The sequence below is a fragment of the Cynocephalus volans genome, chromosome 14 (genome assembly GCF_027409185.1).
Source record: "Cynocephalus volans isolate mCynVol1 chromosome 14, mCynVol1.pri, whole genome shotgun sequence".
Taxonomy (NCBI): Eukaryota; Metazoa; Chordata; class Mammalia; order Dermoptera; family Cynocephalidae; genus Cynocephalus; species Cynocephalus volans.
This window is the reverse complement of record NC_084473.1, coordinates 69251761-69278480: the sequence shown is the minus strand read 5'-3', so window position 1 is coordinate 69278480 and position 26720 is coordinate 69251761. Positions and strand designations below refer to the sequence as shown.

Sequence of the window (26720 nt, the reverse complement as noted above, 5' to 3'; positions counted from 1 at the left end):
AAACTTTTTTTGAAGGAAGGAAGAGTGTATTAGACAGCTATTGTCACAATAAAGCTGTGTAACCAACCAAACCAAATGGCAGTGACATACAATAAAAAGTGTTTATTTCTCACTTATGAGTTTGTGGTCATCTGGGGCAGCTCTGCCTTAGGCTGCAGTTTATAGATTGGCTGGGTAGCTCTGCTGAACATGTCTTTCTTCCTGGACCATGTTTTTCTCATGGTGATGTCAGAAAGGCAAGAGAGTAAGCTCAACTATGTAAGTGCATTTCAGGCCTCTGCTTACCACTTGTCTATCCCATTGTCCAAAGCAAGTCATATGGCTGAGCCCAAATTCAAGAGTCAGGGGACTACACTCCACCTGTAGTGCGAAGAACTACAAAGCCACATGGTAAAGTGAAGAACTGGGAATAATAATGCGATGAACTATATACAGGTAGTCAACTAGGCCTGCACTCTAACATTTTGTGAAGACTTGGATTAAAGTTATGATAAGAGGCTCACTCCCCTTTTCTTTGTATTCCTTGGTTCCATACCAGTACCTGGGTCAACAATATCAAATGAGTAGAAATCAGATAGAAATACCTACTGTTAAAGGTAAAGCAAAGGGGGAAGACTGAAGCTATAAGAGCAAAGGCAGAAAATTTCAGGAACTGTCACAGACAGATGAGAAGCAACTCCCAGAGGAGACGTTGACTTTGGAAAGTGATGGGGATCCCTATTCCTCTTACATAGGAGATAAAAAGGATAGAAATTAGGCAGAGGAAGAGGTGGATGGAAAAGAGTCAGAGAGATTAATTGCACAGTTTATAATCTTGGGAGTAGAGCAGTGTTTATGGAATTTTAAGGTAAAAGATGAGCCATGAATATATTGCCCATGTGGCATGAAGAACCTGGCTGGGATAGTTGGGATCTTTGAGGTCAGAGTGTCGAGTAGGTGTATTAGTCTGTTTTTGTGTTGCTGTAATAGAATACCTGAGACCGGGTAATTTATAAAGAACAGAGGTTTATTTGGCTTACGATTCTGGAACAGCTGCATCTGGCATGGGCCTCAGGCTGCTTCTACTCATGGCAGAAAGCAGCAGGCAGCTGGTGGGTACAAGCAGATCACACAGCAAGAGGAAGTGAGAGAGAGAGAGAGGAGGTGCCAGGGTCCTTTCAACAATTAGCTCTCGTGGGAACTAATAAAACGAGAACTCACTTACTACCCCCACCCACCGGGAGAGCATTAATCCATTCATGAAGGATCTGCCCCCATGATTCAAACAGCTCCCTACACTGCCACATTAGGGATCAGAATTCCACATGAGTTTTGGAGAGACAATAACATCCATATGCACATTAATGTTGAAGTACCTCAGGATGATGGCAGAGAGAACTGCAAGCTAAGTGGTAAAATTTCTGAGGAATACGGAGATTAGTAGATGATCACGGCATGACCTGATGCCCTTTACTAATTAACTGCTAATGCTGGAACTCAATCAAAGGGACCCTGACTCTTAGTCCAGTGCTTTTCCTGTCATGTTACACTGTCGTGACATTCTCTCTAATTGGAGGGCATTAACATTAGGAAGACCATCTTCACAGAAGCTTTCCTTTTCTAGTCATTCCAGATTCACATACCCTTGTTGGTAGGCTGTGAGGCCTCTGGCCTCTGTGGGGGCTCAAAAAAACTGCTGACAGTAGCAGAAGCTAGTTTAACCACTGCTATACATATCTGGCCTCCACACCAGTCTACTTTCTGTGATGAATGAGAAGCTTTTTGCTGAGTGAGATGCTAAAGTGGGCACCTGAAGGGACCCTCTGTCATGTATTTCAAGAGAGTTTTAGAAATATGAAAGGCTCCATATTCTCCCTACCCTTCCTACATCTGCCTGGAATTGTTTAAGCATGAGTAATGAAATAAAATGAGGACAGCCGGAGATTAGCTAGAGACAGGCAGGTTTAGCAACTTGCTCAGTTACTGGCAAACCAGGACTTGCAATCCATTATCTTCACTACTGGCTTGTTTATATTTAAAGTGTGTTTTCAGTTAATAACAACTATTTTTACTATTTTTTTGTTGGTGGCAACACTGTTCTTCCAGTCACTCTGGCTGCAAACCTTGGAGAAATAACCAACCTCCTCCTTCCTGTATCTAGTAAATCCTGCTAATTCCTCCCTTACAGTGTTTTTCCTGTTTGTCTATTCTTTTTCATTCTCATTGCCACTTTCCTAATTCAGGCCTGTAAAAGCTGTCAGAATCAAAACGGAGTCACTTGTGTCAAAATCCTGACAAATGGAGCCTGGGAAAGCCATGAAGGGGGGATTCTCGTGCATGTATGCCTGATAACAAGAACTGTCACAAAAGACTCCACAAGACCACCACCTTGCACAAAGGCCACCACAAAAAAAGAAACAAACAAAACACACACACACACACACACACACACACACACACACACACACACACACACACACACACACACACAACTTCTGTAAAGACATCTACCCAGCAACTGCCTATCCAGTCTTGGGCTGATGCCACCCTTGTTATTGATCCTTGTAGTCAAGGATAATTGTCTGAAGACAATTACATAATCTTCTTCATTTTTCCTTTAAAATTTTCTTCTTGCCTCAATCGCTCTGAATACACACTTACTGTAGTTTACTATGGCACACATATTCCCTTTGTAGTGCTACTCCTAAATAAATATAATTTTCTTTTAGAGAATATCTCTGTCTGTCTGTTATTCAGGTTTGACAGGCCTTATCATTTCCTATAGCATCTCCCTATCTCCAAATTCTCTATCTCTATACATCTTGCACACGTGGTCTTGATCAAATCTCCTAATGCCAAGATTCTAATTGTGTCAATCCTCCTTTTTAAAGTCCTCACTGTTTTCCCATTCATTGTGTTATGTAAAAAAAACTCAAGCACTGATCAGTAAATCTGATTTTTAAATTGCAATCTGAGAAGTTTATGAAATGTAGATGCCTGGATCAGAATCCCTAGATGTAGAACTCTAGTCTGTATTTAAAAAAAAAGTTTCCAGGCACTTCTGATACAGATGATTGTTGGATCAGTGGAACCATTAGAATAAAGTACAAATTTCTCAGCCCGGTATTTAAGACTCCTCACAATTTCTCTCCAAGGTACTCTTCCATCCCCATCTCTTACTACTACTTCTTTACACAAGAGTGCAAATGAAATTATTGCTAGCTGTGTGTATGCTTCTCACACCTTCCAGCCACACTTTTTAATCTTCCAAGCCCAGTCTCTTCATGAAGCCTTCACAGCCAGAAGTGATCCCTGAACTCGATTGTCTGAACTGGCTTATAGCCACGTTCTGCCTCACATCATAGTTTTGGATTCTCCAGTTCCCCGGCTCGCAACTCCCACCCCCATTGTCAGCAGACACCTAGTTGTTCTTTCTTATTATTTGTGCCTAAGGAGACTTTTGCACTTTGTGGCAAAGGTGTTAAACAAGAATTTTCAGGATTAGTGCCATTGCCTGACTTGATTATCACTGTACATGCGGTGTCCTTAACGGTTCCTGGCTTATGGTGGGTTTTCAACACGGAATTGTGTACTCAAAGAATAAATGAATGGAACCCAACCTAACTTTGCCCAGGGAACTACAAATCCCAGAGGACATTGCGCGGAACGTCGGCCGACGCGATGACGCAAGGGGGCGTGCCAAGCTGAGGGAGGGGTCGTCTTGCGGTTAGCTGGAGGCTGGGACGACTGTGGAACCTGCGGTGAGAGTGTGAGGGAGCGAAAGGTGAGACAAGCTGAAGGAGAGGACACACTGCAGGGCGCCCCCAGTCTATGGAGAGGGGTAAAATGGCGGAGGCGGAGAGCCTGGAGACAGCGGCAGAGCACGAGCGGATCCTACGAGAGATCGAGAGCACCGACACGGCCTGCATCGGGCCCACGCTCAGGTACCCCGGGTGCCGGGGCCACAGACGGGCGGGCACGGGTGGGACCTCGGGGAAGGCTCCTTTGGGTCTGAGCGCCGTCCGGCTGCCCGCAGGGCTGGCGCCGGCCCCTCCCTTTGAAGAGACCCACTAGTTACCTGCGCCCTGGGCGAGGCTGGTCTCCTTTCGCAGCCCGGACGTCGGGTCCCTTCCCATCCGCCGGCGCCCCACAGCCCAGTTACTCATGAGCCTCTTCCTGCCTCCCACCGGGCTGGGGCAGCCAGCGCCAGGGAACGAGAGCGCCCGGCAGATGGTGGTGGCTCTTAGCAGATCTTCCGCCTGGGGACATCATCCTTCTCCCTCCAACTCAAACCCCATCCTGCCCTAGGTGTGAGTACTGCTCTTCAGACAAAACAGAATTTCACCCCATGGTCTGTTGCTCGAAATTAAACTCTTGCTTCAAAAATCACAATCACTTCTTAGAAACGAGTCCCCGAAAATCCTAGGCCCTAGAAGGAAGAAAGTTTTCCTCAACCCTCGCCCCTCTCCTGGGAGCCTGTGCTCCTTGAACCGTTAGGAGGACGACCCCTCCTTAAGGTGCAGCATTTAGGTATTCTCATTTCTGAGGAAAATTTACCCCGCTCCTGCGCCCCAGTTACCATTACTTTTCATGCACACCTCCCTTTTATTTGGAGATGTCGAAACAAACCCCGACGTACCTCAACCTAACAAAATTTAGGTAGCACTTGTTGTATACAGTACAAGACATTGTAGTGTATTTACAAATATAACTTATGTAAACCACAAAACAATCCTATTTATTAGGTAGGTACTATTATTACTCTCATTTTACAGATGAGGCACAGAGCGGTGAAAGTGACTTGCTCAAGGTCACAGAGAAAATAAAGTGCAGCACTTGAAATTCCAACTCAGGCAGTCTGGATCTAGACTCTTAACCACTGTTCTGCCTCAGTTGGGGATTACCCATACTTTCCGTACTTTCTGTTGATAATTATTTACCAAGCTCAATTTTGAGCTACTTTCCCCTTGGATTACTGTTGCGCTAGAACTAACTCGTCCTCATCCCTTCCTGTGGTGAGTTCTGATCTCCATGCAGCCAATAGATAAGATAGTTATCTTCCTCTCCTTGTGCCTTCTTGAGTCACTACTCCTCCCTTCAAAAAAAAAAGTTACTACTCACTGCCTTCTTTTTCATGAGGAGAGTTGCCTCATTAAAGAGAGATTGGAGGAAGGGCAGGCTGGAGACCGTGCTCCTCATCTCCACCTGCACAACGTCCTTTTCCGGGGCACATTGTTAGCACAGTTCTCCCGATGCCATTCCTGGGCATAACCATTCTTAGTAGTGTCTTTTGCCCCTTTAAAGTGACTTCCGATTCCCTTTTTGGCCCACCTATTGCACTTAATTTCTACCCTCACCCTGACCCCCCAACTGCATTGTGATGGTGATCATCCTCCTCCTCTCATTTCTCATTTTCTTAAGCTTTTAAGGGTCAGTGATCCTCATTTCATAGTCTTTTACTTTTATAAAAGCTAAGTGCTACTTACAATTATTCTACTAAATTCATCATTAATGGTTATCTATCTATCTATCTGTCTGTCTATCTATCTATCTATCTATCTGTCTGTCTGTCTGTCTGTCTGTCTGTGTGTGTGTGTGTGTGTGTGTGTGTGTGTGTGTGTGTGTATATATATATATATATATATTTTTTTTTTAAAGATGAACGGTAAGGCGATCTTAACCCTTGACTTGGTGTTGTCAGCACCACGCTCTCCCAAGTGAGCTAACCGGCCATCCCTATATAGGGATCCGAACCCTTGGCCTTGGTGTTATCAGCACCACACTCTCCTAAGTGAGCCACGGGCTGGCCCAATATTTGGTCATAAATTAAAATGTTACTGTGCATGCTTTTTTGATATTATTTGGCTGCTGAGCTACAGTTGGCAGCCTAGCAAAGCTCCCACTGGAGCAGCTGGTGTTTCCAAAGTTTTCAGGAGGAATTCTTTATCAGAGCACCATCAGTGTTGTTTTGAGTTGCTTGTGGTTTCCAATTGCTGTCATTTTTGTTTCATAAGGTAAATGACTTTAATTTAGTGTTATCAGTTTAGTTTGTTGTGATTTATTATGTTAACCCTCCACTAAATGGTAATATGTATTTGTATCAATTGAATTTTGGCCTATACTTTTATGTATGTTGACTTAAAGAATATATATGCATTATGTTCAAATATAAGTTACCCATTCTCTCTAAAATTTGCTTCGTTGTTATCACTGAGTGTATACACTATCCTACTAGTTTTAGTTGCTTTTCCTGACTCCCTGTATCATTATTAGGGGCTTTTCATTTTTGGTCTCATCTTTTCTTTGGCACATAATCCTAAATCTTGTTATCAGATCCAAGGTTCAATCACTTGAACATCCTGTAATACAAGTAGTACTCATTGTCTTTGTCTTTGTCTTTAGTGTAGCTTGTCCCCTTGTCTCTGACATGTTTATAGGGGATGATCTCAACATTTTTCCGTGTCCCATTCAGAAGCAGCAACATGCACAGACTTGGTGTTTCAGATCCCATGCCTTACCCTAGATGTACTTCCATTGTCATTATCTCCTTTTCTTTCCGTCCCAATCGTTAAACAGGTTTGACTAAGGCAGTAGGCTTTCTTCCCTAACTACCCTCAAATGTAAATCTCAAACTTTTCTACCCCTCTTCATAGTATGTCTTTTCTGTTTCCTCCATTTTTTGAGGCAGCTTTTTAAAGGCACCACCAGATTCTTAGCTGTTCCTGAGATAGGTTTTCTAACTGAAGAGGAACTAAAGAATAGAGAATAGTAGTAAATTGATAGCAGATAAGATTAGTATAACCATCCCTAAAATTCCTGCTCTTCGAAAAAATATACTTAGCTATGTTGCCTAACCAGACTCTTTCCTTTGCCAACTATTATTTTTGTGTCTGTACTTCGTTTCTTTCTATGCTGTGATACCAAATTGCTTTTCCAGTCTTACCCCTTTTTGTTTGAGAAGGCAAAGTGGCTTGACTTTTATTATATAAAATTTTTATTTTAGTCTTGAACCATACATGCAATGTTGGTAGATTCCCATATGTTGTAAGGAAGTGCCTCTCTCTTTTCATTGTAATTCTGAAAGGCCCAAGCATATCCACACATATAGAGGCTGTTGCCTAGCAAATTCTTTTAGGAAAGCAGCCATCTCTTCTTTGTCTTCATCTTAAAAATTATTTTGTTGGCTGAAAGTCCTAATTTTGGAAAGAGGCCCATAGGATGTTAGGGCCTGTCTTGTTTTTAAAGTAGTATTGATTCCTGCTTTGTAGTACAGATACGAAAATTTTGATTTCAAATCACTCATCAACAATAGTTCCATGTTTTCATTTTTCAAATCCCATCTCGTTTTTTTCTTGTAAAGTTGTTTGAGTTCCTTGTATATTCTGGATATTAATCCTTTGTCAGATGTATATTTTGCAAATATTTTCTCCCACTCTGTTGGTTGTCTTTTAACTCTGTTAATTGTTTCTTTTGCTGTGCAGAAGCTCTTTAGTTTGATATAATCCCATTTGTTTATTTTTCCTTTGGTTGCCCGTGCTTTTGGGGTCGTATTCATGAAGTCTGTGTCCAGTCCTATTTCCTGAAGTGTCTCTCCTATGTTTTCTTTAAGAAGTTTTATTGTTTCAGGGTTTATATTTAATTCTTTAATCCATTTTGAGTTGACTTTAGTGTATGGTGAAAGGTATGGGTCTAGTTTCATTCTCCTGCATATTGATATCCAGTTCTCCCAGCAGCATTTGTTAAAGAGGCAGTCTCTTCCCCAGTGTATAGGCTTGGTGCCTTTGTCAAAGATCAGATAGCTGTAGGTGTGTGGGTGGATTTCTGGATTCTCTATTCTATTCCATTGATCAGTGTGTCTGTTTTTATGCCAGTACCATACTGTTTTGGTTATTATAGCTTTGTAGTATAGTTTAAAGTCAGGTAGTGTTATGCCTCCAGCTTTATTTTTTTTGCTCAGTATTGCTTTGGCTATGCGTGGTCTTTTGTTATTCCATATAAATGTCTGGATAGTTCTTTCCATTTCTGAGAAAAATGTCATTGGAATTTTGATGGGGATTGCATTAAATTTGTATATCACTTTGGGTAGTATGGACATTTTCACTATGTTGATTCTTCCAATCCAAGAGCATGGGATATCTTTCCATCTTCTTGTATCCTCTCTAATTTCTCTCAGCAGTGGTTTGTAGTTCTCATTATAGAGATTTTTCACCTCCTTGGTTAACTCAGTTCCTAAGTATTTTATTTTTTTTGGTGGCTATTGTAAATGGGCAGGCTTTCTTGATTTCTCTTTCTGCATGTTCACTATTGGAGAAAAGAAATGCTACTGATTTTTGTGTGTTGATTTTGTATCCTGCTACTGTGCTGAAATCATTTATGAATTCCAAGAGTTTTTTTGTAGAGATTTTAGGCTGTTCAATATATAGGATCATGTCATCTGCAAACAGGGACAGTTTGACTTCATCTTTTCCAATCTGGATACCCTTTATTTCCTTCTCTTCTCTGATTGCTCTGGCTAGTACTTCCAACACTATGTTGAATAGGAGTGGTGAGAGTGGGCATCCTTGTCTAGTTCATGTTCTTAAAGGAAAAGCTATCAACTTTTCCCCATTCAGGATGATATTGGCGGTGGGTTTATCATATATGGCTTTAATTATGTTGAGATACTTTCCGTCTATACCTAACTTATAGAGGGTCTTTGTCATGAATGAGTGTTGAATTTTATCAAATGCTTTTTCAGCATCTATAGAGATGATCATATGGTCCTTGTGTTTGATTTTATTAATATGGTGTATCACATTTATTGATTTGCGTATGTTGAACCAACCTTGCATCCCTGGGATGAATCCCACTTGATCATGGTGAATAATTTTACGTATGTGTTGCTGTATTCTGTTTGCTAGTATTTTAGTGAGGATTTTTGCATCTATATTCATCAAGGATATCGGCCTGTAGTTTTCTTTTTTGGTTATATCTTTACCTGGTTTTGGTATCAGGATGATGTTTGCTTCATAGAAAGAGTTTGGAAGACTTGCGTCTGTTTCAGTCTTTTGGAATAGTTTGTAAAGAATTGGTGTCAATTCCTCTTTGAATGTTTGGTAAAATTCTGCTGTGAATCCATCTGGTCCTGGGCTTTTCTTTGTTGGGAGCTTTCTGATAACAGCTTCAATCTCCTTTATTGTTATTGGTCTGTTCAGATTTTCTATATCTTCATGGCTCAGTTTTGGGAGCTTGTGTGTGTCCAGAAATTTATCCATTTCCTCCAGATTTTCAAACTTGTTGGCGTATAGTTGTTTATAGTAGTCTCGAATGATTCCTTGTATTTCATATGAATCAGTTGTAATATCGCCTTTTTCATTTCTAATTTTTGTTATTTGAATCTTCTCTCTTCTTTTTTTTGTTAGCCATGCTAGTGGTTTGTCAATTTTATTTATCTTTTCAAAAAACCAACTTTTTGATTCTTTGATCTTTTGTATTGTTTTTTGGGTTTCAATTTCATTCAGTTCTGCTCTGATCTTAATGATTTCTTTCCGTCTGCTAACTTTAGGTTTGGATTGTTCTTGTTTTTCTAGATCTTTAAGGAGAAGTGTTAGGTTGTTCACTTGCCATCTTTCCATTCTTCTGAGGTGAGCATTTAATGCAATAAATTTCCCCCTTAATACTGCTTTTGCAGTATCCCACAGGTTTTGGTACCCAATTAAAAAATGGGCAAAAGAGCTAAGTAGGCATTTCTCTAAGGAAGATATACAAATGGCCAACAGACATATGAAAAAATGCTCAACATCACTCAGCATCTGGGAAATGCAAATCCAAACTACACTGAGATACCATCTCACCCCAGTTAGGATGGCTAAAATCCAAAAGACTCTGAACGATAAATGCTGGCAAGGTTGCGGAGAAAAAGGAACTCTCATACATTGTTGGTGGGACTGCAAAATGGTGCAGCCTCTATGGAAAATGGTATGGAGGTTCCTCAAACAATTGCAGATAGATCTTCCATATGACCCAGGTATCCCATTACTGGGAATATACCCAGAGGAATGGAAATCATCAAGTTGAAGGTATACCTGTTCCCCAATGTTCATTGCAGCATTCTTTACAATAGCCAAGAGTTGGAACCAGCCTAAATGTCCACCATTGGATGAGTGGATACGGAAAATGTGGTACATCTACACAATGGAATACTACTCAGCTATAAAAACGAATGAAATACTGCCATTTGCAACAACATGGATGGACCTTGAGAGAATTATATTAAGTGAAACAAGTCAGGCACAGAAAGAGAAATATCACATGTTCTCACTTATTGGTGGGAGCTAAAAATAAATAAATAAATTCACACACACAAACACAAAAACCGGGGGGGGGGGGGAAGACAGAACAACTACAATTACTTGAAGTTGATAGGACAAGCAAACAGAAAGGACATTGTTCGGAGGGAGGGGGGAGAGGGAGGAGGGAGGGAGGTTTCGGTAATGGGCCACAATAATCAACCACATTGTATATCGACAAAATAAAATTAAGAAAAAAATTAAAAAACAAAAAACAAAAAACAAACAAAAAAATAAAGTCTGTGCTAAATGTAAAAAGAAAAAAAAGAAAATCCCATCTCTATATTTCTGCACTTCTTTCATATCACATACTCAGTAGAAGTCATTTCCTTACTTTGCTCTCTGAGTAATAGCAATTAACATTCAGTCTAATTGCTATTTAAGATTTTGTTTTCTTTAAAATTGAACAGTGAAATATATTGCCATTTATAAAATAGCTTTATTGAGATAAAATTCATATATCATACAATTCACCCGTTTAAAGTGTATAATTAAGTGATTTTTAGTATATTCACAGGGTTGTGCAGCAATCACCACAGTCTAATTTTAGAATGTCTTAATCACCCCAGAAAGAAACCCTTACACACATTAGTGGCCACTCTTCATTCTGATCCCCTCCCCCCTCAGGCAGTCGCTACTTTCCTTCTTTACGGGTTTGTCTATTCTGGACATCTGGACATTTTGTATAAAGGGAATCATGCAGTGTATATTTTTTTGTAACTTAGTATAACATTTTCAAGGTTCATCCATGTGGTAGTGTGTATCAATACTTTATTTCTTTTCTGCTAATATTCCCTTATGTGGATATACCATGTTGTATATGTTCATTACTTGATGGATGTTTGGATTGTTCCCATTTTGGGCCTGTTATGAACTATGCTACAGTGACCATTTGTGCACTAGTTTTTGTGTGTACATGTTTTCATTTTTCTTGGGAATATATCTAGGAGTGAAAGTTCTAGGCCATGTGGTAACTGTATGTTTCACATTTTGAGGAACTGCCAGACTGTTTTCCAAAGTGTCTGCACCATATTACATTCCTGCAGCAATGTATGAGAGTACCAATTTTTCCATATCCTTGTTATTGTCTTTTGTTATTATCTTTTTTATTAGCCATACTAGTGGGTGTGAAGTTGCATTTCCTTATAGTTTTGATTTACATTTCCCTAATAGCTATTCATTTCATGTGCCTATTAGTCTGTTTATATTCTTTTATTCTTTGCTCATTTTAAAATTGTGTTATTTGTCTTTTTATTGTTGAGTTGTAGGAGTTCTTTATGTAGTCTTAATATAAGTCCCTTATTAGATATAAGATTGCAAATACTTTATCCCCTTCTGTGAGCTGTCTTTTCACAATTTATCTTTCACTTTCTTGACTTTTGGTGCACAAAAGTTTTTAGTTTTGATGAAGTCTCGTTTATCTATTTTTTTCTTTTTTTTTGTCTCGGCTTTTGGTGTTATATCTAGGAAGCTTTTACTTAACCCAAGATCATGAAGATTTGCTCCTATATTTTTTCTAAACGTTTTATAATTTTATCTTTTATATTTAGGTCTGTGATCCATTTCAAGTTAATTTTTGTATATGATGTAAAAACGGTGTCCAGTTTCATTCTTTGGCATGTGGATATTCAGTTGTTCCAGTATCATTTTTGAGTGCCATCTTTTGTAACCAGATTCCTCTTGGTTGATTGATTTTGATCTACTTGCCATGAAATTTATATTCCTTATTTGTGGCAGAAATTTAACATTTAAGACCCTGTCACGGAGTTTGTTTGACTTTGCTATTCAGTCTAATCCCCTTCATTTAGTGTTTTCAACCAGGAAGAAGTTTGCACTAAGGTTTTCAGTTAAAGGTTTTCTCTTTTTACTTCATTGCTGCTTCCCATTTCTGAGGTGCCTGTATCATAAGAATGTTGTGATTGTTATATTTGACCATAGAGCTTTACTTTAGGGACTGATTCTTGTCTTACCTTAACAGAATTATTTTGTCATACTACCCAGTCTTACAAGTAACATAAAGCATGTTAATGATAGCGTTTTATCTGTTTAATCTTTTTCACTGTTAAAACATTATGTCAACATAAGAAATTTCGAAACTAGACTAAAAATTACTTATAATCCTATAATGCTGTTGTTTTGGTGCATTTCCCTCTAGACTTTTGCCTTATATATTTTGGTGTTATAAAGCTGTACTGTTGGTATAGGAACAATTTTTCTGTCGTGCTTTTTTCACTTAAGTTGTTTGTTTATAGAGCTGGCTCTTACAGGAAACAAATTGGGGGTGATATTTTCAAAAGCTGTTTTACTTAATGTCATTTAATGATTAAATATGGAGACCTGGCTTCCCCACTTACTACTTCTGGGCCTTTGGCCACATGGCTCTTTTTTTTTTTTCCATCCTCTGCCTTTGTGCCTTAGTTGTACAGTAATCAATTCATCATAATACTTGGTTCATGACACTTTTTCATTATCGGACCATGGAGCCCTCCCCCCCTTTTTTGTGGCTGGCCTGTAAGGGGATCCAACCCTTGACCTTGGTGTTATAACACCACACACATGGCCCTTTTTAATCAATTAATTAATCAATTTATTTTTACAAGCAACCTACCACCCAAGTGGGCAAAATTTTCTCATCTATAAAAAGGGGTACCACCTACATTGCAGGAAGAGTATTAAAAGAAAAAAATGAAGAGATCGATCATCCTTCATGGCACCTGTTAGGCAGTAATCACTCAGATGTGAGTCATCTTATACCTTTTACCCTTGAGTTTGCTATATGGACTCAAGTATTTCTATTTTTGGAGTTTTGTTAGTTCGGTGGTTCTTAACCTATTGTTTTTTTCCTGCTTCCACATATCTGAGGAATATAATACTTATCAATAATCAGACCCTGGGGATGCTTATTTTGGGATGGAATGGAGAATGGAGGAGGAGATAGGAAACAAGTTTATAAAAGCTCTTCCGGTGATGCTGATATACTCCGTCCTTAACAGTCACTGAGAGGAAGCATGTTATCCCCATTGCTAATTGCTTATTTTTTAATAGTAGCTTCCTTTAAAAAAATAACATTTTTATATTTTAATTAAAATTTAGTATAATTACTTATAAAAAAATAAGAGACAGACATAACAAAAATATTAATCCTACCACCCTGACACTGCTTTTATATTTGTATATTTTAACTTTTTCCAGATGTATTTTATTACATTATTAGATAAGTATTATGTATGTTTTGCTTTTTCAGCTGACGTGTTATATACAGTTTTATACATTGTTTTGTATTATATAGCTATATCATTTGAGTGGTTTTATTAATGAATTAATTTATTCATTCATCTATTCATTCATTCAACAAATATTTATCAAGCAATGTCTATGTGCCAGATACTTTTCCAGGCTCTGGGGTAGAGCAGGGAACAAAATAGGTAAGTCCTTATCCTTATGGAGCTTGCATTCTAGTGGGGCAGTCACAATATAAACAAATAAATAGATACATTATGTAATGCTGTTTAATGATTAATGTTACATAATGTCAGGGATATTGCTTTCAATTCAGTGGTTAGGAAAGGTAGTTCTGGCAAAGGTTTGAATAAAGTGAAGCAGCAAGCCATATGGCTGTCTGTGGGAAGTATCTTCTATGCGAAGAGCACAGTAAGTGCCAAGGTCCTCAGGTGAAGAATAACGGTGAAAAGCAGTGGTGGGAAAGTAGTCATGGTCCAGTTTGTGTAGACTAAGGAAGGAACTTTGATTTTATCCTAAGAGAGTTTTGAGCAGAAAAGTGACGTGCTGTCACTTAAATTAAACAAAGAGTATTCTGGCCGCTGTGTGGAGATAGAATAAGAGGGGAATCAGGGTAACCAGTCAAGTGATATTTGCAGTAATAAGAGGCAAGAGATGGTTGTGGCATGTAATAAGGTATTAGGGAGGAGGTGATGAGAAGTAGTTGGATTTAAAACATGTTTTGAAGGTAGAGCCAAAATGATTTAAAATATGTTTTGAAGGTAGAGCCAAAATATTTGATTCGTTATGGGTGTTAAAGGAAGGGAGGAATCAAGGATGAGTCCAAGGCTCTTGGCCTAAGTATCCAAATGAATGGTGGTGTCAATTATTGGAATAGGGAACAACCGGGGGAGGGAGGGAGAACTTTATTTTTCTTCATAGAACTTAATACTGCCTGACATTTTTTTTTTTTTTTATTGTCTACTCCACTAGAATGTGTATTCCAAGAGGGAAGAGATTTTGTTTCTTTTGTTTGCTGCTGTGTCTGGGAATCTAAAGAAAGCTGGCATACAGTTGGTGTTCAGTAAATACTTGTTGAATGAATAGAAAAATAAAACAATTGTATCACCAACTATTAATTATCTGGGGATTGATTAACTGATTTACAGATTAACTATCTTGAATATGATTAACTTTCAGGAAAAAATAAAACTGATGAAAATCTTAAAGCCTCAGCACATCAGAAATGCTTATTTTTTGGAATTGCATATAATTTTATAGTTCTTTCTTTTCATCAATCAAAAGTATAATCTAAAATAATTGGCCCCTAAAGCCTGTCTTCACTGTTCTGTGCAGTGTTGTCAAAAGTTTGCAAATTTAGGTATGATAACTCTAATGATTAAAATATTATAGTCTAAGTGTATGTTGTATAAATAAGGCTTAACATGTAGCAAAAAGTTGAAATTGTACAATTGGAAAACAGGACATGGATAGCGTTAAATAAGTTTCATTACAATATGGAATAGGAGAATAAATTTTTTGTGGTTTGATAAAGAGAAATTAGTTTTTAAAAAATGTCCTCATTGAGTTGCCATGCAAATTGGAAGAGTGAAAAATGAAAAAATTGTGAAAAAGCCCTCTTGTAGCTGATAAGACAGTGCCGATTTGGTTAAATAAACAAAAATATTCACTGAAGCTCTTCCAATGGAAGGTTATTCTGATGTGTTATCTCATTCAAACCACAGAAAAATTAGTAGCCACAGAGAGAAATTAAATGGAAGTATAGCATTTGATAATTATTTCTGTATTGAATTTCAATAGTTTACTATCACCAGATCAAATATATAATGCTGATAAAACTAATCTCTTGGAAGTTTTACCTACAATAAGTTTCTTTTTTTTTTTTTGGTGGCTGTCTGGTATGGGGATATGAACCCGTGATCTTGGTATTATAAGGCTGTGCCCTACCCTACTATAACTTTGAAAATAAAAAATGATATAGGTAAATTATCTTATTTATCTGGGTTTGAAATATTTTATTTAAAAAATGGAAGTAAAGGGATATGAACCATTGACCTAGCAAATATTTTTTTGTCTCATTTTGCCTATTTTCACTTTTTGTTGTTTATTCTTCCATTGCTTTTTTATGTAAATAGAAGCATGTATGATTTTATTTTCTCCTTTTACAAAATACATAGTTTACTGTATGCATAACTACAGCTTAGTTTTTTACTCATCAGTGTATTTTGGAGATCTGTCCATATTTTCTTTATGGCTACATAGTATTACATATGTGAATATACGATGGGTTTTTCAACTAGTTCCCTATTTCTGGATACTTGGATCATTTTCAGTCTTTTGCTGGACAAATTGATATAGCAGCGAATAGCCTTGAATATTTGTCATTTGTTATTGTACGTTAGGTACTGTATCTATAGAACAGATTCCCAGATGGTGGGGTTGCTGATAAAATGATAAATGCATCTGTAATTTGGTAGTTATTACTCTCTATAGAGGTTGTACAATTTTTTTCTCCCTGCAGCAGTCTATGAGATTGCTCATCTCTCCATAGCTTTTTTTGACTTTTGGATTTTTGCCAGTATGATAAGTGATAAATGTATTTCAATGTAGTTTTGATTTGTACTTTTCTTATTATGAGTGAGGCTGAACATCTCTTCATATGTTTAAGGCTTTTTATATAACTTCGTGTTTGTGTGCATGCATGCACCCATGTGTACTCTCTGTCTGTGTCCTTTGCTTATTTTTCTATAAGGTTGATATTTTTCTTTTTGATATTTGGGAGGACAGGTAGAGAACCTTTGATGATTATGCTTTGCTTAAATGCATCTGGAGTATACAAACTGAAATTAGTTGTGATTACTAAATAAAGAAACCATTGTTTTTTAAGGAATGAAAGCTTCAAACCTGCCTCTTCATTATCTTAGTCATAAAGAGACATGAATAAACAGAGGCATTTAAAAAGAGCTAAAAAAAATCTTATACCAGGACATTGTGATAATTTGAAAGTAGAAGTTTTTATTGGTGAATGTAGTGTTATTAGATAATACTGCTTTTATACAAATAAAATTTTTAGAAAATCAGGCAATATCAACATTTTAATGAATTCCTTAAAATATTATGGCATACATATATCCATATGTTTACATCATTTTCAGCATCAACACAAATAGCATATGAATTAGTTGCAAAAATTTATTGTTAAGGACAATTATTTAGAGTGGTTTGGGAAGCAGTTTAGAATTTCGGATGACATTTATCACATAGCTTTAGTTTGGAATATAATACATATGAGCATTAGTTAAGTCATTGAAGAAAATAAAAATATTTTGATTCTTTACATCACTGAAGTTGATATTTTGGTAGTATTTGCTAATGATGTAATAACATTTAATTATGGGGTACATTTAATTATATACCCAAATCAAACTTCTATCTCTGAGCAACATGAATCAAATAAAATTAATGAGTCACTGCCTAACAAAGTGTGTCAGAGTTAAGATGCAGAGCACTGATGGCATTTTAGGTTTGCTTGGAGGAAATAGCAAAAATAGTGAGGGGAAGGAGTTAGTAAAAACCGAGTTACACAGCTGAACTTAACACTTGAGACCTGAGGAGAGTAGTAGGTTATTTCTTAGAGATGTCTGCCATGGCTGTGGGAAAGAAGAGTTAAGCCATTTTTGTGATGGTCTGCTGGAGTAGTTAAAAAGCGAGGAAGACAGTTTGCTCACAGACAGATTGATGTATCATGACTTTTGTCCCAATATTTGAATTAAGGAGAGTTCAGCTAAGAAATAGATAAGAGTAGTGGAGTATTTTAATGTATTGGCTATTTTTAAACAATTTATGATGTTGCATATCATAAATTATATTTTACATTTCTAGAGGACTGCAGAATGATAAATGTTTTTCTTTAAATTGCATATAACAACATTAATGTTTTATACCACATTTTGACAAGTTTTTGTGGGAGGATTAATTTTGTCTTAATTTGTTTTTTTGTTATTCTCAATCTCCTTCCCCTCTTATTCTGGTTAATTGACAATTGATTGTTCTTTCTCTCTTTGTCTCTGATTTTTTTCTTGACTTGTTCTAGAAAGGAATTAGACAGTTTCCAAAAATTGACATGATTTAAAAAATATGCATAATAGATACATCAAAGATGGTGAGGAAATTGGGTCAAAGGGAAAACAAGAGTTGAAAGGAGAGTATGAAGTCAAGAGTGAGAACAATTAGAGGAGTCATATGTGAGGGCCTGTCCATTTTGTAAGATAAACCATCAATTTGGCTCTAGGCTTTCCAGTAGCTAGTGCAAAAAGAGACACATACTCAGGTATTTGAATTATGGTGTTGTAAAATTACAAAGCAATTAGGAGAATCACAGTTATTCTTGGTTATGAGTTTAAGACCAGAGAACTGTTTTTCCCATGTGTTCTGACAAAGAAGGCCTTGTATAATGTAAATTTAATATCTATTTAGTAAATGCAGCAATATGAGGTACTTCAAAACATTCATGGGAAGATTTATATTATCTTTTAATTTTATTATTCCATGAACTATTTGAAGTACCCTTGCATGTGACAGGCTGTGTCTTGTATTGTCCTTTGGTGAAAGCATATGGCATAACCAAAATACAATTTAGTAGAAGCAGTTCTGCAGGGAGCCAAAATAAAGTGGCCCAAGGAATGCAGTTCTCTGCTGGTCTTGGCTTAATCAAGGCATATTTTATAATGCCTAGAGTAGAAGTTGGAAGTGCATGGCCCTTCCCTCCCTTTTTTTGGGATCATTAATCACTTTGAAACTCTTATGAAAGTGATAAATTATTTTCTTAATAAAAATGCATATGTGTCCAGTGTCTGTGATTTCTAAACTGGAAGAATGTTTGTGTTTATTTATGTTAGTTAATTCTTCACAAGTCCAGCTTTTAGAAATCCAGCTTTTTGATATGTATTGAGTGTCAGGGAGTTCCAGTTTATATTTTTTTGTCTACTTTTTCGGAATATATCATTTGCTTGTGTTCTTGGTTAAGTACAGAGCAGTATGTGCTTTAAAAGTAAAGCAGCTGTAGGTAGAATTAATATCTTTTTATGGAAATTGAAAAACCTGAATTAGCCACCTTATGTCTCCTAAAGAAGTGGAGTGAGGGAGAGTACCCAAAGACAGGGCTAAGATTCTTCCGTACAAGTAATTTGGGGTGTGTTCTAGTACAGAAATAAATGCCATTAATGCCACAATAATTTTGTTTGGAACAATCTTAAATTTGGTGTTTAAAAAAACCAACCTCGGTCATTTGAAACATTACCAACAACAACAACAAAAGAAACATTACCAACAAGTCAAGTAACCATAGATATTTTGCCTTATGCTATATAATTTGTAAAATATGGTGGCTGGATAATGTATGCCTTATTAAGTAGGTTCTTTACCTGTAATGTCTGGAACCTACCTTGTTCTGGAGTTACTTTTCAAATTGAGTTGTGTTAACTCTCAAGAGCATGATGATTGAAAGAAATTTAAGCGTGTAATATGTGTATATTTGCATAACTGTAATTTAGAGCTTTAAAATATGAGGGTACTTCAACACGTTCGTGGAAAAATAGAATTAAAAGATAATACAAAACTTTCCATGAACTTTTTGAAGTACCCTTGTACATTACTCAGTGAAACATCTGAGCCAGTAAGAACCATCACTGTGCAACCAACTAGATTACCTTAATGTGATTTGTGATGATACATAGGGATTGGGGCTCTTTTGAAACATCTGTCTGCCATTCACAGTCTTGAAGATCATCCCATTAACATGCACCTTGCACTTGCATGAATTTATTTTTAGTTATTTCTGTAGTTTGATAATCAGGTTCATCATTAGATGAAAGCAAAATCAAAAACAATGACAACAATAAAAAACTTCTTTTAGAACAGTTCTATCATTTGAGTATTTAGATACTTCCAGTGTTTAGAACTCTAGATAAATTATCTATTGTACGTTACATAAATGATGAAGACCATTTGCCAAAAGTCATGATTTGATTAAAATATAGGCACTTGTGCTTTACATAGTTTTTGATTAAAAAGCTGTGGAGGAACACAGACTTTCATTTTTTTTTTTAATTTATTTTTTATTTTTACATTCTAAAATTTTGTTGTGGAGTACTTAGCTGGGAGGAGGAGAGGGGAAGGGGGAGAAGGATAGGGTGGGAAGAGAAGGAAGGAGGGAAGGAGGCATGGTTGAGGCCCATGGCACCCCCCTCATTCCAGCAGGGGAGACCAGGGTGCTTCTGTCAGTGGCTCAGTGGTTGTCCCTGGGCTGGATGTGGACATGGGGTGTGTGTAGCTGAGAGCCTCGGGGGGGCCCCTCAGGATTTCATTTTGACCTTGTTTTTATAGACCTGGAACATGACAAGTTCTGTGACTCAAGTATATCTTTCAGAACCAAGATATTGTATAGTGGAGCACTGATATCTTGTTCCATATCCCAGACAAGTCTCTTTCTTCCTGTTGTTTTCAATATCTCTGTTTTTGAGACTTACTTCTTTATGTTTTTCTCCTTTGCAAATTGTGCCTTTGTTTCTTTCCTCATGTTTGTGCTTGCCTTTGTATCTCCCTTCCACTTCCTGTAATTTAAAACTTTAAAACACACATTGTCCAGTGAAACATCTAAGCAAGCAAGAATCATCACAATGAAACCAATTTCCACTTCCTGGGGAAACTTTAGTGCTAATAAACAATAACGTTCTGAATGTATTTATATGAAATGTGATCTTATCAAGCAATATGAATGAGAACAAACAACAGACATTGGGCTTGACTGAATTTATGTTATGAAGCAATTTTGGCATGGAGTTTAACTTAAGAAAAGACATGTTTATATTACAAGGCTGTGCTCTAACCAACTGAGCTAACTGGCCAAAGAAAGATGTTTATGGAACACATTTTAAAAAAAAAGGAAAAATATTTTTGATGAGTGAAAGAATTCCTTGACATTTGTAAAGAAGAGGTGTACAATGAAGATATTTTGGTATTGGAGTAGCAGAAGTAAGAGGAAAGTAAAATGAGAAGAGCTCTTGAAATCCAAAGAAAAATAGGTTATTAGAAACATTTTAAATGATCATTGACGATCTGACTGTATATACTTATTATCGGATTTATTTATTTATTTATTTTTTAATTTAAAATTTTTATTGAATCAAAATTGATTATACATATTTTGGGGTTCAACATTAAGATAGGTTGATCAAATCAATATTACTAGCATATTTATTGTTACAAATTGTAATTATTCTTTATACCCCTTGTCCAATCCCGCCCCATCCCCCACTTTCTCCCCCTCCCCCCAATCACTCTAGATTTCTTCTCTCCCTCTGAAAGAATAATGGTTACTTTGTTGATTTGCTGCCTAAATGATCTGTACAATGCTGAGATGTGTGATCAGGTTCCCCAATACTATCATAGAGCAAATGTCTCTTCTGTCACTATGAAATGGGCTCTGTGGAGACAGACATCCTCCTCCTTTGTTTATCTCTGCTGGTGACTCTCCTTGTGTCATCTCACTCCAGTGGCTGGCGGACCATCTTCATGGTGGTTGTGGCATCTAGCCGCCTTCACAGCGGCCATGGTTATCGTAGTGGCTGTGGTGGGCCACCCACATGGAGGAGATGTTTTTGGCCTGCTCCATGGTGCTGGCAGTGTGCCTGGTTGTGGAGATTGTCTGATCCCTGGTTCCATGCCCCAGGTTCCCGAGTGGGTCCTGAGATGCTGGCACAGTGTGCCTGGTTGTGGGAGGGGGGGTCCAGTCCCCAGCTCCTTACCCTGGGTCCCTAGGCGGTCCCCGAGGCGTTAGCGCAGTGTGCCTGGTTGTGGGGGGGGGGGACCGGCCCCCTTCTCCATGCCTCAGGTGCTGGCACGGGGTGCCTAGTTGTGGGAGGGGGTCTGGTCCCCGGATCCATAACCTGGGTACCCATGTGGGCCCTGGGGCACTGGCATGGGGTGCCTGGTGGTGGGAGGGGGGTCCGGTCCCCTTCTCCATGCCCAAGGTCCCAGGGCAGGCACTGAGGCACTGGCACGGGGTGCCTGGTTGTGGGAGGGGGGTCTGGTCCCTGGCTCCATACCCTGGGTCCCCGGGGTGCTGGCACAGTGTGCCTGGTTGTGGGAGGGGGGTCCAGTCCCCGGCTCCATACCCTGAGTCCCTGGGGTGCTGGCACGGGGTGCCTGGTTGTGGGAGGGGGGTCCGGTCCCCTTCTCCATGCCTCAGGCCCCTGGGCAGGACCTGATGTGCTATCCTGGCATGTCTGGTTGTGGGAGGGCGGTCCCGGTCCCAGCTACTTATCCCGGGTCCCTAGGCAGGTCCCGAGGCACTGGCGTGGCAAGCCTGGTTGTGGGAGGGGGGTCCGGTCCCCTTCTCCCTGCCCCGGGTCCCCTGGCGGGCCCCGAGGCATTGGTGTGGTGAGCCTGGTTGTGAGAGGGGGGTCCGGTCCCCTTTTTCATGCTCTGGGTCCCCTGGTGGGCCCTGAGGCACTGGCATGGTGAGCCTGGTTGTGGGAGGGGGGTCCGGTTTCATTCTCCATGCCTTGGGTCCCCGGGTGGTCCCTGAGGCACTGTCATGGCATGCCTGGTTGTGGGAAGGGGGTCTGGTCCCTGGCTGCTAGCTCCGGGTCCCTGGGCAGGCCCCTAGGCACTGGTAGTATGCCTGTATGTGGGAGTGGGGTCTGGTCCTTGACACCAATCCTCAGGTTCCTGGGTGGCACCCCAAGGTGCTGGTGGTATGAGTGGTTGTGGGTGGGGGTCCTGTCCTTGCCTTCATGCCTCATGTCCCCTGGTGGGCCCCAGGGCATTCGTGGTGTGCCTGGGCTGGAACTAAGTTTTTGTCCTTTGCTCGCTTCTAACCCAGGGGAACTTCCTGCGGAAACAGTACTTGAGCTATGTGGTTGAGCTAAATTGCTGCTTTGCTGCTGTTTCCCTAGGGAAGGCTTTTTGTGCAGCTCAGGGTTTAATGGTTGACCTTATAGGTACTTGCAGCTCTCTAGATACACGGTGCACCTGGGTTGTGTAGAAACTCCGATCTGGGCCTGTTTTTTTTTTTTTTTCATCAAACTGCACCCCATGCAATTCTACATTCCCGACCAGTTTCCTCTGAGCGGTCCTGTGCTGATTGTGGTGTAGACCAGCTGTCCTTGCTGTGTCCCAGTGTTCTCCCGGTGGTCTGTCTCCCCCACTGCCTGTGCTGTAAACCCTTCCCATGGGACGGGCCATGTGCCGATCCCTTGCTATGGATGACTCACCGGCTTCTGAGTGGCTCCCCTTTTTCAGCTGTTCTGGCTCCTCACTGCTGCGTGGGTCCACGGGAACCCTGTTAGTGGTCTTGCTGTCCTGGAGGACACCAAAGTCCTCTTCTCCCCTTCCGCCTCTAAGTAACTCCATCTAAAGGGCACAGTTGCAGCTTCTGCCGGCTCCTGCTCCATGTGCTCCAGCATTAAAGCAGCTGCAGCCTGAGACGCTGAGAGCAGTTTTTTCTTTCTCTTTTCATGGTTTCTCCTGCCTTCATGAACTCCGTAGGTATCTCCTCCTCTTCACCTGAGCTCCTGTGGCCCCAGCTTGGCTGATGTTACATTTTTATAGTTGTAAGTTCGTTGGTTTGTGGGAGAGAGTGACGCTGGCGACTGTCTATTCCGCCATCTTGACTGGAAGTCTATTATCTAATTTTTAAAATTAAACTTTTTATTTTGACATAATCGTAGATTCCCATGTAGTTGTAAGAAATAATAGAGGTCCCCTGTACCCTTTACTCAGTTTCTCCTAATGGTGATATCTTGCAAAACTATTATACAATATTAGGACCAAGATATTGACATTGTGTCTTGTCAGTCAAGCTGTAGAATATTTCTATCACCGCAAGAAGCACTCATAATGAGCTCCGATAGCTCCAAGAACTTCTCTGTCCCTATCTGCTCTTTAAACCCTGGCAACCACTACTCTGTTCTCTATTTCTGTAATTTTGTCACTTCAAGAATATTATCAAAATGGAATTATACAGTATATGACCTTCTAGGATTGGTTTTTTTCACTCTGCATAATTCCCTGGAGATTTTTCCCGGTTGTTGCATGTATTAATAGTTTGTTCTTTTTTATTGCTAAGTAGAATTCCATGGTATAGCTGTACCACAGTTTAATCATTCACCTGTTGAAGGACATCTGGGTCGTTTGTAGTTTTTGGTTATCACAAATAAAGCTTCTATAAACATTTGTGTACAGGCTTTTGCATGAACATATGTTTCCCGTTCTTTTGGTATATACCTAGGATTAGAATTGCTGGGTGATATGGTAACTCTATGTTTAACTTTTTGAGGAATTGCCAAACTTGTTTTCCAAAGTGGCTGCACCATTTTACCTTCCCACCAGCAATGTATGAGTGTTCCAATTTCTTTACATCCTTGCCAGCATTTGGTATTGTCACTGTTTTTTATTTTAGCCTTTCTCATATATGGTAATATCTCATTGTAGTTTTAATTTTCATTTCCCTAATTGCTAATGATGTTGAACATCTTTTCATGTGCTCACTTGCTGTATGTATATTTTTTTTGATGATTTGCCTCTTCATGTCCTTGCCCATTTTCTAATTGGATTTTTTTTTACTGTTGAGTTTTTAGAATTCTTTATTTATTCCAGATACTAGTTGGATGTGTGGTTTGTGAATATTTTCTCCCACTCTGTGGCTTGTGTATTTATCCTCATAACAGCATTACTAATCTGTTTCTGTTGCTTATAACAAAATACATGGGACTGGGTGATTTACAAAGAAAACAAAATTTATTGCATATAGTTTCTAAGGCCAGGAAGTCCAAAGTACATCTGGTGGTGGCGACAGTGACCCAGGGGTCTGATGTTGCAAGATGATAGAAACAGAGAGAGTAGAGAGAGACAGTTCCTCATGCACTGTCCTTTTAGAGCCCTCAGAACCACACCCATGACCAACATTTTTAATCCATTCACTATGGCATGGTCCTACAATTTAATCACCTCTTCAAGGCTCCACCTTTCAATTTCTATGTTAGGATTTCCCACCCTCTTAACCATCACAGTGGGGTTCAAGTTTCTAATACATAAAACTTGTGGGACACAATTCAAGCTTCAGGGAGTTTTGGGGGGACATAATTCAATACACTACAAGGGTCTTTTGCAGATCAGAAGTTTTTTAATTTTGATGAAGTCCAGTTTATTAATTTTTCCTGGTATGGAACATGCTTTTGGTGTCAAGTCTAAGCTGCCTAGTCTTAGATCCAGAAGATTTTCTCCTTTGTTTTTTTCCTCCTAAAACTTTCATAGTTTTACTATGATGTAAAGCCTGTGATTGATTTTGAGTTAAATTTGTAATTTTGTAATTTTTGTATAAGGTGTGAGACTTAGCTTGACGTCCTTTTTTTTTCCCCTGCCTGTGAACATCCAATTGCTTTTGCACCTTTGTCAAGAATTACTTGGACATATTTATGATTTATGTATGTCTACTTCTGGGTTTTCTCTTTTCTGTTGATCTGTGTGTCCATCACTCTGCTAATAGCACAGCATTGATTACTGTAGCTATATATAATATATTGATATTGGATAGACTCTTACCATCTTTAATCTTCTTTATCAAAATACTTTGATTTTCTTTATCAAAATAGTTTTTGCTAACTTAGTTTCTTTGCGTTTCCATATAGATTTTAGAATAATCTTGTCTGTATTAAAAAAAAAAATTCTTGCTAAGATTTTTGATAGGAGTTGCATGAAACCTGTATGGGGAGAATTGACATCTTTACTACATTGAATCTTCCAATCCACAAACATGGTATGTTTTTCCATTTATTGAGATCCCTTTTGGTTTCTTTCATCAGCATTGTGTAGTTTTTAGCATGCAAGTTTGGTGTATTTTCTTAGATTTACACCCAAGTATTTATTTATTTTTAAATTGATGGGCTGGCTGTTTAGCTTAGTTGGTTAGAGCATGGCCTTGTGACACCAAGGTCAAAAGTTCACTTCCCTTTACCAGCCAGCCACCAAAAAAATATTGATTGTAAATGGCATTGTATTTTTAATTTTAGTGCCTATGTGTTTATTGCTAGTGTACAGAAATATAATTAAGTTTTGTATGTTTATCTTGTATTTTTGTGATCTTGCTGAACTCATTTATTAGTCTAGGAGTTTTTTTGTAGATTCCTTGAGTTTTCTATGTAGACAATAGTGTCATCTGCAAATGGGGACAGTTTTTTAGTTCTCTTTTCCGATTTGTATGCCATTCTTTTTCTTTTTTTACTGGCTAGAACTTCCAGGACTACGTTGAATAAGACTTGTTAAAGTGGACATCTTTGTCTTTTTCCCAATGTTTGAAGGGAAGAATTCAGTCTTTCCTCATTATGTGTCATGTTAACTATAGGTTTTTTGCGATGCCCTTTATCAAGTGGAGGTAGTTCTCCTCTGTTCTTATTTTCTGAGAGTTTTTATCAAGATAGAGTGAATTTTGCCAAATGTGTCAATTAATATGATTGTGTAATTTTTCTGATTTAGTCTGGTTGGTTACTTTGATTGATTATGAATATTGAACAAGGCTTGCTTCTCTGGAATAGACCTCACTTGGTCATTGTGTATATTTCTTTTTATTTATCGCAGAATTCTATTTGCCAATATTGAATTGTATTTGTCTTTTTCGTGACTGGCACTCAGCCAGTGAGTGCACCGGCCATTCCTATATAGGATCTGAACCCGCGGCGGGAGTGTCACCGCGCTCCCAGCGCCGCACTCTCCCGAGTGCGCCACGGGCTTGGCCCTAGATCTCTTGTTATAGTCCAACAGTCCCTGAGGCTCTGTTCAATTTTTTTTCAGTCTATTTTCTCTTTGTTGTTCAGATGATATAATTTCTGTTGTTCTATCGTTCAGTTCACTGATTCTTTCCTCTGCGTTTTCCACTCTGTTTTCGAGTCCAATCTACTGAGTTTTTATTTCAGTGATAATATTTCTCGATTCTAAATTCCATTTAGCTGTCTCATCCTCTATTTCTTTGCTGAGTTTTTTTTTATTTGTGTTGAGTGTTTGTAATTGCTTGTTGAACTATTTTTTTTTTTATCATGAGCACTTTAAAATCTTCATCAGATAATTCTAACATGCTTGTCATCTTAGTGTTGGCATCTAGTGGTTGCCCTTTTTCAT

At 38.7% G+C, this 26720-nt stretch overlaps 1 protein-coding gene across 3 annotated transcripts in view; it reads left to right on the top strand.

Moving 5' to 3' along the window:
- Positions 1–3698: 3698 nt before the first annotated feature.
- EXOC6B (exocyst complex component 6B) overlaps positions 3699–26720 on the top strand; it is a 765574-nt gene continuing 742552 nt past the window's right edge. For all 3 annotated transcript variants that reach the window (XM_063078345.1, XM_063078346.1, XM_063078344.1), the window contains exon 1: positions 3699–3923. In XM_063078345.1, coding sequence (XP_062934415.1) covers positions 3811–3923 — 113 coding nt within the window. In that variant the 5' untranslated portion in view covers positions 3699–3810. The remainder of the gene's footprint in view (positions 3924–26720) is intronic.